This window comes from Solanum dulcamara, chromosome 5, assembly GCF_947179165.1.
Source record: "Solanum dulcamara chromosome 5, daSolDulc1.2, whole genome shotgun sequence".
Classification (NCBI taxonomy): domain Eukaryota; kingdom Viridiplantae; phylum Streptophyta; class Magnoliopsida; order Solanales; family Solanaceae; genus Solanum; species Solanum dulcamara.
Window position 1 is genome coordinate 77,581,500 of NC_077241.1, and position 15,489 is coordinate 77,596,988.

The 15,489-nt window shown below is 34.1% G+C and overlaps 1 protein-coding gene and 1 pseudogene across 1 annotated transcript; both read left to right on the forward strand.

Annotated features, from left to right (window-relative positions):
- The first annotated feature begins 236 nt into the window (after positions 1–236).
- On the forward strand, positions 237–2,361 carry LOC129890037 (xyloglucan-specific galacturonosyltransferase 1-like). Its single transcript, XM_055965541.1, has one exon. The coding sequence runs from the start codon at positions 252–254 to the stop codon at positions 2,241–2,243; it is 1,992 nt and encodes a 663-aa protein (XP_055821516.1). The 5' UTR covers positions 237–251; the 3' UTR covers positions 2,244–2,361.
- Positions 2,362–3,827: 1,466 nt separating this feature from the next.
- LOC129890038 (phosphopantothenoylcysteine decarboxylase-like) lies at positions 3,828–15,303 on the forward strand (annotated as a pseudogene).
- Positions 15,304–15,489: the final 186 nt, after the last annotated feature.

Consider the following 15,489-nt stretch of genomic DNA (forward strand, 5'->3'; position numbering starts at 1 on the left):
CCACTAATTAAGTAATGGGACCAATATACAGAAAGGGATACATTGACTTTTTATTTGTTAATTCCTTCTAATACATGCAACTGCAATGGAACAAATAAACGTGCCTGCAAATATTGTGATTCTTTTTTTTTTCATCTTAGTACGTGCTACCATGTTATACCCAATTTATTTATGGCACAGCAAATAATACTCACCTTAGTAGAAAAGAAGAGCGAAAGATCAAGAAAATTTTATTGTTAGCAGCCACTAAAATGGCAATTTCTGTTTCAAAGAAGAAAGCTAAGATTAACAAAAGAGTTGAACATAAAGAAAGTTTCTTTTTTTCTTCTTTTTTAGCTAAACTTCGATTTAGGATTCCATCTATAGTCATTATCTTGACTCTTATCTTCTTATGGTCTTCTTCTACTACCATTATTTCTGGTAAAGTAGTACATGTTTGCATCTCATCGCGTAAACTCAATGATCTTTATTGCATTTCTGCTGGCACTGAACCAAATATTGACACCGCGGTTTCTCCTCTCAATGGTACTTCTCATTCTGTTTTTGTTGATCAAAAGGATACCGCGTCAAAAGAATCTAGTCCTTCAGACACCCGAATAGCAATAGTCGATGAAAATTCCACATTAATTGATACCATCTCAAATGTTGTTGATGTTTCACTACAAAAATCTAGTCCTCTTGACATCCCTATTCCGCGTGTCAATGATAGTGTCACATCAAATGATACCACGTCAAATGTTGTTGATGTTTCTAGTCCTCTTGACATCCCAATTCCGCGTGTCAATGATAGTTCCACATCAATTGATACTATATCAAATGTGGTTGATGTTTCACTACAAAAATCTAGTCCTCTTGACATCCCAATTTCGCGTGTCAATGATGGTGTTACAATCATTCCTAGTGTGAAACAAGAAAGTACAATAACTGTTGATTCTTTTTCAGGAAACAAAAATGTTTCTTTCAGAAACAGTATGGTTAAAAGTGGTGATGAGGAACTAATGATAGCTTATAATGATGTGGAGGATCAATTACAGGTGCATCGTTCATGGGCAGCAACGAGCAAAAATAATGCAACTTGCGATGGCAGGGGAATTTATGTGTATGATTTACCAACAAAGTTCAACAAAGACTTGGTAGCTCAATGTGCAGATATAAATCCTTGGGTCAACCTCTGCAAGTACTTCAGCAACGATGCAATGGGCGAACCAATACAGAATCTTGGCAAAGGATGGTATCAGACACATCAGTATTCACTAGAGCTGATATTTCATTCGCGCGTTCTCAATCATCCTTGCAGAGTTCACAATGCAGATGAAGCAAAGCTGTTTTATGTGCCCTTTTATGGTGGACTTGATATTTTAAGATGGCATTTCAAGAATGTATCGAACGATGTCAAGGACTCGTTGGGAGTAGAACTTGTAAGATGGTTAGAGTCACAGAAGCATTGGTTTCAAAAATCAGGTAATGATCATGTCTTTGCTTTAGGGAAAATTTCTTGGGATTTCAGAAGATATAGCAATACCATATGGGGAAGTAGGTTCTTGGAACTAGACGAAATGCAGAATCCGGTTAAGCTCTTGATTGAACGACAACCATGGCAAGTTAACGACATAGGAATACCACATCCTACTTATTTCCATCCACAATCAGACAATGATATAATCGCGTGGCAGGACAGAACCATCAAGTCAAATCGAAAAAGCCTAGTGTCCTTTGCTGGTGCAGCAAGGCCTGATGCACCAGAAAACATAAGGTCAATCTTGATCAACCAATGCACATCAGCCAATGATCAAGAATGTAGATTCTTGAATTGCAATTTAGGCAAATGTGATCAGCCCGAGTCGATAATAGAACTCTTCATGGAATCTGAATTCTGTTTGCAGCCTCCAGGGGACAGTCCAACAAGAAAATCAGTTTTCGATTCGTTGATATCAGGTTGTATACCTGTGATCTTTGATCCCTTTACAGCATACTATCAATACTCATGGCATTTACCAGAAGATCATAAAAAGTACTCAGTTTTCATAGATCAAGAAGATGTGAGGAGAATGAAAGTCAATGTTGTGGAGAGGCTTATGCAAATTCCAACAAAAGAAAGAGAGAACATGAGAAGTTATATAATATATGAGTTGTTACCTGGATTAGTATATGGAGATCCAAAATCTAAGCTAGAGAAATATCAAGATGCATTTTCAATAACTATAAACAATTTGTTTCAAAGATTGAACAAATTGGAATTATGACAGTATTGACTTGTTATACATGTATCATACTTTTGTATTAGGAAAAATGAGGATAAATTATAAGTTTCTCACTCAATTTGTTTTTGTTTCGTAGATAAGTTCATTTCTAGTGCAAACACTACCTAAGAAGTTTGAAATAATCTTCCTTGTAAACTTCTACGTTTTTTGACATCATATTGAAAACGCTCCTAACCAAGTAACCAACCCCTTCCCTTCGTAGAGAATGTGTATTGTAAGTGATCCGAATGTGCCCGGCCGAGTTGTTGAGTACTCTGAGGAAGGTATCAGATCGACTTCCCCCGAAAAAGGAAGAGAGACTTGTTAGAAATGTGCTTGGTTGTTGACCAAGAAAGCAGATGAGCCCGTGCAAGCATCAGAACATGCATTCTCGCAACCCGATTTTCATGACCCAACCAAGAAAACCTTGAATCATCAACAGGTTTTTCACCGAGGGGGTGGATCGAAGCGATTGCAGCGAAGAATTGATCTGAAATGGTCGCTTAGGGTGTTGATTTGACATCTTCAGCTACGGTGTTCACATCCTCCTCAAGAACTCTTACTAAAATAAAACTCCTAACTTCCTCTCCGTTCCTTGATCTCCTTATATAAATACTACTTTTTAATGTGTAAATTTTTAAAAGGGACATCTTACTCATGGTAACTATGACTAATTTTTTATCAAACACATCAACTATTTATTGTATCAATTTCAATAATTCAATTTAAACATGTAATTACTTATTTGTAAAATCAACTCACACCAAAAAATATTGTTCAAACACTTAATATTTATCTCTAATTCAATTCTAATTTTCTAATAATCTCTCTCTCTCTCTCCATTGTTGAAATGAAATGAAATGAATTTTGGACAATATAAATATATAACTCTATCCATATTGTCTGAACAAGTGGAAAAAGAAGACTTATTTTTTTTTGTGTCTTAAACGTTCTTTTTTTGGAATCTTCGAAAGTGTTCCAAAAGATTTATCCATTAAGTTACAAATAGAACACAACTTTGACTAAAAAATTATGAAAAACAATTGGACATGTAGGACCTACATGCACAAGCACAAGCACAACTTTTATAATATGGTTTCATATACATTGTTCATAGCATATACCTTCACATCATTGTTTATGTGAATAAAAATAAATAATCAAATCATCCGAGTCTAGTCAAAATTAAATAAAAATATTTTCTTAAAATAGTTAAATCAAAAATTTTGCTAAAAATATTATCGAACAAAGAATAATTCATTGATCCTCTTTAGTCTATATAGCTATGAAATTGCTTAATCGTTGGTAAACTTAGCCAATTAACGAAGGTTAATCGATACATAACATTTGTAGCACATAATAAATACCATCCAATAAAACGAAATTAATATTAATATTGAATATACATAAAATCTATTAATTAATATTGACAACATATGTAAAAAAATAAAAATAAAAATTATCATATGTTGTCTAAAACGTGTTTGCATTATACTATGCCACGTGTCTCTTTATTTCCATGCCACGTGTAAAACCGTGTCCTCGTATCTAAATACAGCACACACATATTATGTCGACCTTATAAGCATCTTCCAGAAAGAAAATTCAGCAATAAATGCTTTGTTCTACAGCTCGTGTTCTTCTCATCCCACAGAAAAAGTTCACTTTTCTAAGGCGATTTTCTTCGATTATAAGCTCAACCCATTTCAATTCTGTGTCTAATCTTCCTATTTCACCTTTCTCTAAGCGGATCCATACAGTTTTTCCCAATTCTTTTGTTACCTCTAAAGGTTTTGAGTTGTGGGGTTTAAGATCAGATCATACCATGGCTAGTCAATCCAGCAAACCTCAATCTGTTTATGATTTCACTGTCAAGGTAAGAACTTTTGCTTATTTTGATTTGGGGTTTTTCTTTTCTTTTCTAAATTGCTTAATTTTGCTTATTTTGATTAATTGGTTTTGAAGAAATCTTGTTTTTGTTTGTTTTGTTAGTGTTTGGATTAGGAAATTGAGTTATGTGGTGTGATTTGTATCAATTTTTGGGGTAGTGGGTGATTTGAACTTTTTTTTTTATATTGGTTATGGATCACCAACATAAGCAAAGAATGTGAATGATCATTCATTTTTGTTTTCTTTTGTGTAATGGTCGCTTTTTTTTTTTTTTTTTTGTTTATGCTTTTGTTTAGTTTCTTGGTCTATGGTCATGGGTTCGAGAGGTAGAAACAGCCTCGTGCATTTCTGCACTGTAAGGCCGCCTACAATGCCGCCTACAATGGACCTTGTGGTTCAGACCTCCCCGAGCCGGAGCTTAGTGCATTGGGAAAGGCTGCATACAATATACTTGTGGTCCATTGTTAATGCAGTCTATTCATGGGACACACACTGTTATTTCCACGCAAAAAAAACAAATGTTTGCCTAACTTGTTAAGTATTTAAAAAGTGTATTTAGCCTAACTCAATCTAAAAAGTCAATTCATGAGAGGATGATGGTTCAAAATTATATAAAGAGATTAATTTCCGATCTCTCGTGAATTGATGTGGGATAATTCAACAACCCCCTCCCTCTCCTGCGCGTCCAAAAATATAACATAATATAAGGATCCAAGTCGAGTAAAAAAATTTGGAGGATATTGACTTTTGTAATACATTATACATGATAAGAAATAGATTTTGAATCTAATTTAATTCAAAAACTAACTCATAAAATGAAAATGGTTCAAAATCATATACTCCCTCCATTCCATATTAAGTGAATTTTTAAAGGATTTTTCATTGTTCAAAATAATTGAATTGTTCAAAGTTCAAGATAGATGTTTGAAACCTTTTTCATATTTGCCTTTTCATTTGAAATTTTATATTTTCTTGGAGATAAATCACACTACTTGTAAAGTTATATTCATGATTTTACAAAGAACAATAGTGGAAAGTACGATTCAAATTATGTACTTAAATGTTTTTCTTAATATGGACATCAATGAGGCCCCTCACATTAGGTTTTCGAGAGAATAAAGATGAAATAATTTACGACCATACAAATGTAACAATTTATTGTATAACATAAATTCAAAATCATTAAATTAACACCATTTAAAATTTATTAATATTAATAATATTTATCAGATATTCAGTTTACACTTGATGAGATGATTTATTATGACACAAATATATATATATATATATATATATATATATATATATATATATATATATATATATATATATACGCGCACACACACTAGTTTAGTGTACGTGTTTTGCACGTATGTCTCATGTCAATCAATAAAATTATATATAAGAAGAACAAAATTATTAGAAAATAGCAATTGATAACTTGATAGTAAAAATAAATGTTATACCTATCTAAAAGATAAGAATTTCATATATGAAGGTTAAAAAGTTATTAAAAAACAAGAACCTCTTTATTTTTAAATTCTTTTATTTATTTATCATAATTTAAGTAAAATTTATACAAGGTAAAAATATTAATTTTAAAATCTTAAATATTTAAACTTCCAATATAGTTCAAATAAGGAAATACATGTAAGAAGTGAAAGCTATTTTCAAAAGGTAAAAGAGACCAACAACATTAAGTATATTAACCTCTACAATACCCCTTTCTAGATATTAGGACTTCAATTTAAATAACGGAAAAAGGGCCTAAAATGCTCTTGAAACATTGAAAAAGGTACAAAAATGCCCCTCGTCCATCTATTGGGCCTAAAATGTCCTTGACATCCACCTTTAGGTCCAAAATTGACCTTTTCTTTAACAGAAAAGGGCATTTTAGGCCCAATAGATGGATGAGAGGTATTTTTGTGCCATTATCAATAGTTCGAGGGCATTTTAGGCCCTTTTAACAGAATTTTAATTAAATAATTTGAATAGTTTTTTTAAACACGTGGTGGCCATCTATTGGTTACAATTTAATTATTTAAAATTAATTATAAATCAAAATTTATTTAATAGAATTTTAATTAAATAATTTGAATAATTTTTTTAAACACGTGGTGACCATCTATTGATTACAATTTAATTATTTAAAATTAATTATAAATTAAAATTTATTTAACAAAAATTGGATTGCTGGTCTTTCATTCTGCTGAAATAGCCTTCCGCTTGAGTAAACTAACCTAAGCTTAGCTAATCTTCTTTTTGCCTAGGGTCATTTTTTACTGGAAGTTCCAACTGATGGGCCATTCTTGTAGAGAACTAGTTGTGGACCAAGTCATTGACCGTAACAACTTTCTAAAATTTGATCAAAGGCTGTAACTTTCCTACTATCACGGTAATTCTAGATTTCTCATCTAAGAAGGTGAGCTTCAAACTTGTCTTGATGCTTCATAGATTGGATCCAAGTTATCACCATCAGTTTCTTTCTTAAGTGTTATGGGCTTGGTAAATACTTTGTGATGATCTATAGCTCAAAAGGCTAATTCTGGAAATCTTACTTGAATTTCATGGCCCAATCTCTTCTAGTCCAAGGCCATAATAAAAAATCGGCATTGGCACTAGGTTTATCAACAACGTGTTTCCTTTTATTACCTTTTTTTTCTAGAAACGGACAAGTTTTCAAGAACACCCACCCCAACACATTAGGATAAGAGAAGACAAAAGGACAGTATCGATTGAGGGGAAAAAAGGACATGACCCATCCATAATATGTAGTGTGTCTAATAAAATAGTCATTGAGAAAGAGAAACATTAATATAAAATGATACACTTCCAACTCTGCATATTAGAGAAGATTGCGAAGGCATATGGGAAAACCTCCCTGCATATGTACTCAAGAATTTGATTTTTCAAAGAATCTACTTAGTTTAATCAACAATACCTCAAATCCAACTTATTTTGGTTAGGCCATATTAATCATCTATATATTTATTTGTTGCTTCTTTTATTTTTTCATGTATCCAGATAAGGTAGTTATAAGATGGGTGAATACTAAGCTAGTGCATCAAAAAACACAGTTACAAGCTCTGCAAATCGAAACAATCATATCTAACATGGCATCTACATCGAGTGCAAAGATCAGGTTGCACCATAAAACTAGCTAAGTAAAGGCTCTAAACTTAAGACTAAGTATGCTTCTCTTGTTGCCTTCAAGAATTCTGCTATTCTTTCTATCCAAATTGTTCACCAAATAGCATGTGGTATTGTTGCTTCTTTTTAATCTATATGTTGTTTCAAAACACTTCACTAATTTCATCAGTCTCTCTCTCTAAAACATTTCACTAATTTCATCTGTCTCTCTCTCTCTGACACACAAACACACAGAGCCACACAATCACTCATTTATTTAGTTTTAAATACATCAGAATTCACTCCCAAGGCACATTCTCTTCTTTCTTAAATTTTGGAAGGAGGTGGCGAGAAGAGAGAGCTCATAAACCCCTCCCCCCAAAAACAGAAAAAGAAAAAAGAGGATCAACCAATCAATAATCAGCAGGATGTCAATACCAAACTAGTGGGACAGGCTATATCAGTGTTTTTGGAAGCGCAAAGCGGAAAAAAGCGATAAGGATCTGCATTGCTTAAAGCGAGAAGCGAAGATAAACCTTGCACAGATAAGTAAAATAACTAAACTGAAAGGAACTCAATAGTCATAAGAGAAAAAAAAATCAAACACAGCTAAGAATTTCTCAAACTACTGAAGAAAATAGAGAGCACATGAAAAAATAAAACAGTAGCATACATACTGCAGAAAAACAGTAGAGAGTAACTATTAGCTCGTATAAACAAATACATTTCAATTAGATTAACAAACTGAAAAAAGAAGAAGGAAATAGAATAATTTAAAAATTCAATTTAATTACATAAGTGAAAAAAAGACAAAGAAGTAATAAAATAAAGCTGAAGAATAAGATGAACACATCAGAGAGCGCTAAAAACGAAGCAGAGAAACACTAAGAGAAGAAGAGAAAAAAGAAAAAAACTGCGACAGCAGCAACAGATAAGAGAAAGAAAAAGAAGTTGCAGACAGCAATATCATAACAGAAAACAGAAGATAAGGAGGAGAAGAAGAAGTAGAAGAAGCATACCTAGAGCTAGAAGAAGATAACCAGAAAGTAGCGAACCCTAGTGCAGGAGAATGTTGCACACAAAGAAGGATAGAAATAATTCGACTAAATCTACGGGTACATGCTACCTCCCACCAACACATGCATGAAACCAAATCGCATCACTTAGCACAATTCAACGAGATCTAATAGAGATACATATATGTGTATAAATTTATATATTACCGTGTGTATATCTTAATTCTGATTAGAATTAAACTGGTATTGGTTGACAATAACAATTTATATATTCTCACTTTAAAGAGATCAAAAAAGCCAAACATATGATCTTAATATCTTAATAACATGAAATCTAAACAATAGCAGGCTAATATGCATTATCATAAGAGAACAGATTCTAAACAAAATTAACACGTGCAAGACTAAAGACCTTTGGCAACTGGAAATAATTATCACTCAAGTTACGACAAAGAAGAACTGAAAACACTTGAGAGAATGAGATCATAGAACTAAAATAAAATTATCAAATTTCATTCGAACTACATCACATTATAAACATAGCAGCTTTCAACTAAACAGGACAGAATGAGATCATAGAACTAAAATAAATCAGCAATATAAACACAGTGCAATTTCCAAGCAAATTCATGCTCAAACAATTATAAATTTCCATAACTTAATAAGCAACGAAGAAGAGATATGGACGGTAACATTAGAGCTTCCAGATTTATGCTAACCAATAAATTGCTGCCAATATGAACATTTAATCATGCCACAGATTACAACTACTCTAAACAACTAAACTATGCTTTCTTTGATTCAATATGGAGATAGGTTCAACTAAAATCAAGCATAGAGTGGGCAGAGCAGTTTGGAATCAAAATAAACTTGAGGAGAAACGAAAACATGCTCGAAGCTTCTTTGGCTCCCTGCGTTTCGTCTTTGGCTCGCGAGATTGAGCCACGTAGTGGCTTCGAGAAGCTTCTATTCAATCCTAGCCGTTCACCTCGCTTTGGATTCGTCCCAATCTGTTGAAGAATTGGAATTTTGGGACTGGAATATGGGATATTCCTTATCCCAAAGGGGATGCGAATTTCGAATTTTGAAATCTATCCGAAAAACTCCCAAAATTCCTATTGTTTTTTCCCCCAAATCCTTTCCTACTTAAACCCCCTCATTCACTGTTGGAAGGGGTTCTTGGCTGAATTTATTTTTGAGAGAATAGCAATCTAAGCTAGAAAGAGTGCTTTTACAGATTCGGGTCTATAGAAAGGAAATCGTAAGTCTAAATTTTGTTTTCTCTTTTGGTCTGTTAGTCATTCCCCGGAGGCTTTGCCGGAGTCCATTTTTGGTGGTGGAATCGTCTTTAGCCAACTCGAGTTCTCAGTTTACTGCCCAAAAAGAGGTAAACTCTTCTTAGCTTTCTGATTGATTCCAGTTTCTTTATTTATTTTTCGTTTATGTGTTGTTGAGAGTATGAATCTGGTGGTATTGATGAATATTAGTTAGAAATTGTTCTTCCATTCTATCTACCGTTAGTTCCTTTGTTATTATAGTCTTTCACTTTCTTAGTTTTATTCTTGTTAAATATTGAAGATTTGAAGTCTTCGAATTGATATTTCATTTCTATCTGACACATCTTCCTAATAAATATCGAACTAGTTCCAATATTGATTTTAGCTACTGGTTCACTGCTCTATTGGTTTTAAGTTAATCTCATTAATGACTTAGCTTTGTAATTCTTGAATATTCACTTGGACTGCTTTTTAGTTCAATTCTGATATAGGGCTCCTAAAATGTTCTATTCTGCATTTTTTTTGAATCAGCTATTGTTAAACTTCTATCTAGCTCGTTAGATTCTCATGGCTTACCTCTTGATGTTATTAGCTTGAGTTCAATCCGGTCATGAGCAGTTCAATGATTATGCAGTTCCTTATAACATGATCATGTCCTTTTAAGTTTATATTCCAGATTATAGTCTGCTCAAGTTCATGGCTGTTTGTTCCCTCTGTCTTAATCTATATCATTCCGTTTTAAGCTCAATTCATGTTCACTTGGTCTAGTTTTGCTTCGGATTTTATCATTTGAATCTTGCCATACCTCTGTTGTTTGTTTGAAGCTCTCTTTGCTTGTATACTCTTCTCTGCTAAAAAAATTTTCATTGACGGGGTTATTAATGACAAATATTTGCCCTATTACTTTAAAATCTGCCTAGTTCGAGCATGTTTTCTTTTCTCCTCAAGTTTATTTTGATTCCAAACTGTTCTGCCCACTCTATGCTTGATTTTAGTTGAACCTATCTCCATATTGAATCAAAGAAAGCATAGTTTAGTTGCTTAGAGTTGTTGTAATCTGTGGCACGATTAAGTGTTTATATTGGCAGCAATCTGGTTCATTTAGTTTCAACATCTGATGACAATATGTTGTCTTTGTTGGTATTGTTCTGGTTCAAAATTTGATGTATTGGTTAGCATAAATCTGGAATCTATAATGTTACTGTCCAGATCTCTTCTTCATTGCTTATTAAGTTATGGAAATTTATAATTGTTTGAGCGTGAATCGGCTTGGAAAATTGTACTGTGTTTATATTGCTGATTTATTTTAGTTCTATGATCTCATTCTGTCCTGTTTAGTTGAAAGCTGCCGTGTTTATAATGTGATGTAGTTCGAATGAAATTTGATAATTTTGGCCTATTTTCTATTCAAATTCCCAGTGAATGTTTAATCAGATGGTACCTCTCAAGTGTTTTCAGTTCTTCTTTGTCGTAACTTGAGTGATAATTATTTCCAGTTGCCAAAGGTCTTCGTCTTGCACTTGTTAATTTGGTTTAGAATCTGTTCTCTTATGATGATGCATATTAGCCTGCTATTGTTTAGATTTCATGTTATTAAGATATTAAGATCATATGTTTGGCTTTTTTGATCTCTTTAAAGTGAGATTATATAAATTGTTATTGTGAACCAATACCAGTTTAATTCTAATCAGAATTAAGATATACGCACGGTAATATATAAATTTATACACATATATGTATCTCATTGAATTGTGCTAAGTGATGCGATTTGGTTTCATGCATGTGTTGGTGGGAGGTAGCATCTACGCGTAGATTTAGTCGAATTATTTCTATCCTTCTTTGTGTGCAACATTCTCCTGCACTAGGGTTCTCTACTTTCTAGTTATCTTCTTCTAGCTCCAGTTATTCTTCTTCTACTTCTTCTTCTCCTCCTTATCTTCTCTTTTCTGTTATGATATTGCTGTCTGCAACTTCTTTTTCTTTCTCTTATCTGTTGCTGCTGTCGCACTTTTTTTCTTTTTTCTCTTCTTCTCTTAGTGTTTCTCTGCTTTGTTTTTAGCGCTCTCTGATGTGTTCAGCTTAATTTATTACTTCTTTGTCTTTTTTTCACTGAAGTAATTAAATTGAATTTTTAAATTATTTTATTTCCTTCTTCTTTTTTCAGTTTGTTAATTTAATTGAAATGTATTTGTTTATACAAGCTAAGAGTTACTCTCTACTGTTTTTCTTCAGTAGGTATGCTACTGTTTTATTTTTTCATGTGCTCTCTATTTTCTTCAGTAGTTTGAGAAATTCTTAGCTGTGTTTGATTTTTTTTTTCTCTTATGACTATTGAGTTCCTTTCAGTTTAGTTATTTTACTTATCTGTGCAAGCTTTATCTTCGCTTCTCGCTTTAAGCAATGCAGATCCTTCATGCAGTTGGAATGCCTGAGACCACTTTTAGCCTTGCTTCTCTGGCTACTGCTCCGGCTAAGGCTTTCTTTCCGCTTTGACTTGCCTTCCTTATCTTTCAATCTGGACTTGCATGTGTTCCATGACTATTTCGAGTGATTGCTGCTATCTGGCTTGAGTTAGAGTCGCCTTTTTCCGCTTTGCGCTTCCAAAAACACTGATATAGCATGTCCCACTAGTTTGGTATTGACATCCTGCTGATTATTGATTGGTTGATCCTCTTTTTTCTTTTTCTGTTTTTGGGGGGAGGGGGTTATGAGCTCTCTCTTCTCGCCACCTCCTTCCAAAATTTAAGAAAAAAGAGAATGTGCCTTGGGAGTGAATTCTGATGTATTTAAAACTAAATAAATGAGTGATTGTGTGGTTCTGTGTGTGTGTGTCAGAGAGAGAGAGACAGATGAAATTAGTGAAGTGTTTTGGAGAGAGAGACTGATGAAATTACTTAAGTGTTTTGAAACAACATACAACAACAACAACAACCCAGTGAAATCCCACAACATGGGGTCTGGGGAGGGTAGAATGTACGCAGACCTTACTCCTACCAAGGTAGGACGGCTGTTTCCTGGAGACCCTCGTGTTTTGAAACAACATATAGATTAAAAAGAAGCAACAATACCACATGCTATTTGGTGAACAATTTGGATAGAAAGAATAGCAGAATTCTTGAAGGCAACAAGAGAAGCATACTTAGTCTTAAGTTTAGAGCCTTTACTTAGCTAGTTTTATGGTGCAACCTGATCTTTGCACTCGATGTAGATGCCATGTTAGATATGATTGTTTCGATTTGCAGAACTTGTAACTGTGTTTTTTGATGCACTAGCTTAGTATTCATCCATCTTATAACTACCTTATCTGGATACATGAAAAAATAAAAGAAGCAACAAATAAATAAATAGATGATTAATATGGCCTAACCAAAATAAGTTGGACTTGAGGTATTGTTGTTTAAACTAAGTAGATTCTTTGAAAAATCAAACTCTTGAGTACATATGCAGAGAGGTTTTCCCATGTGCCTTCACAATCTTCTCTAATATGCAGAGTTGGAAGCGTATCATTTTATATTAATGTTTCTCTTTCTCAATGACTAATTTATTAGACACACTACATATTATGGATGGGTCATGTCCTTTTTTTCCCTCAATCGATACTGTCCTTTTGTCTGCTCTTATCCTAATGTGTTGGGGTGGGTGTTCTTGAAAACTTGTCCTTTTCTAGAAAAAAAGGTAATAAAAGGAAACACGTTGTTGATAAACCTATTGCCAATGCCGGTTTTTTATTATGGCCTTGGACTAGAAGAGATTGGGCCATGAAATTCAAGTAAGATTTCCAGAATTAGCCTTTTGAGCTATAGGTCATCATAAAGTATTTGCCAAGCCCATAACACTTAAGAAAGAAACTGATGGTGATAACTTGGATCCAATCCATGAAGCATCAAGACAAGTTTGAAGCTCACCTTCTTAGATGAGAAATCTAGAATTACCGTGATGGTAGGAAAGTTACAGCCTTTGATCAAATATTAGAAGGTCGTTACGGTCAGTGACTTGGTCCACAACTAGTTCTCTACAAGAATGGGCACATCAGTTGGAACTTCCAGTAAAAAATGACGATGTGACCCTTGGTAAAAAGAAGATTAGCTAAGCTTAGGTTAGTTTAGTCAAGCGGAGGGCTATTTCAGCAGAATGAAAGACCAGCAATCCAATTTAGCAAATTAAGGACCAATTAACCAGTTCAGTAGAGCAACATGAACAGTAAGCAAGTCCAAATCCTTGAAACTACATCAGCTGATCATCTGGTGGCCAACTGTTTTTTGATGTTCGTGAAGAGTTAGGGTTAAAATGGGTTTGAGAAATTAAGATAAGCATGGATTTGACCCCACCTAGGGTGAGTTAAGTCCAAAGAATTATGATTGTGAAGCAAGTTGCCAGGGGATGTTCTCTTTCTTATCTACTGCTGGCATTCCCCTTAGTTGCACGCATGTACAATTACTTGTATCTTTCTATTGGTGCAGTAAAGAATCCTTTTTTTCTGTTTCACAGGTTAGGTTGATATGGAGCCTGTGACTTCAGAGATGGAACCGGTTCAGATAAACGGTGCACCTAGGAGACCTCGTATTCTGCTTGTGGAAGTGTGGCTGCTATTAAGTTTGCCAATCTATGTCGTTGTTTTTCTGAATGGGCAGAAGTTAAAGCAGTTGCAACAAAACCTTCTCTTCATTTCATAGACAAAGCTTCACTTCCGAAAGATGTCATTCTTTATACTGACGAGGAGGAATGGTCCACTTGGAAGAAGATTGGTGATAGTGTGCTACACATTGAGCTCCACAGGTGGGCTGATATTATGGTTATTGCCCCTTTGTCAGCAAACACACTTGGGAAGGTGATGTATCATTCCACGGTTTTATTCCTGAATTTTCTTTTCATGTAACACTCATTCTGCCTCAAAAATACAATTTATTCCCTTATCCTAGTAGGTTACAGTAATATCGGATGGTCTTCAAAGCTTAAAATAGGGAGTGAAAAGATAATTTTATTGAAGATATGATAAAATTAGCTTATCCTGAAAGATTTTGGTAGCATGAGTGGCGGAATTCTTTATAAAATGGACTATCAACAATGTTAAACATACTAGCTGAACATATCCATGATGGAAGGTTAACATTAAGAAAGACACCAATTCAATTCCCCACATCATGAAAAAGAATTTGTGGTATTATGGTTTATAAGTTGCTTTATGTTATTAGCTTACATTGCGTTCTACTTTGCAAATAAGCTGACATATGCCTTCTGTACTGTAGATTGCTGGTGGACTATGTGATAACTTGTTAACCTGCATCGTACGAGCATGGGACTACAATAAACCCCTTTTTGTGGCACCAGCCATGAATACATTGATGTGGAATAATCCATTCACAGAACGACACCTTATGGTAATTGATGAGCTTGGAATCTCTCTCATACCACCAGTTTCAAAGAGACTAGCTTGTGGAGATTATGGAAATGGAGCAATGGCTGAACCCTCTCTCATCTACTCAACTGTAAGACTCTTCTATGAGTCACGGTCACAATCAGGTGGCATCAACATGGCGTGATCCACAGATCATTAAATTTTATTTGTTGGTTTGTACAAGTGATAGATATTGTTGAAATTCAGGAGCTGGAGCAATGTTACTTAGCATACACCAGTTGTGTTTATTTTTCTCCTAAATTTCATCACCTACCTAGTGTCTGTTTGTATCCAAGAGCTAACTTTCAATCAAGGTTCACGTTCATCCTAGTCAATTGAATGAGAATATTATGCGACTCTATATAGTAACTGTTGCTAATTATGTATGTGATCATGATCTCCATGAACAATCAAATGTGTGATGGGGGGAATTGACGTAGCTTCTTTGGGTCACAATATGTGTGTATTTTTGTGTGTTTGTGTTTCACTTTGTTACCAGAAAATAGGGAAGATCATGGTGGAAACAAAAAATATGTCAACCC

What these genes read in the sequence shown, in the direction of transcription:
- LOC129890037 (XM_055965541.1), top strand. Translation starts at nt 252, where the DNA reads ATGGCAATTTCTGTTTCAAAGAAGAAAGCTAAGATTAACAAAAGAGTT.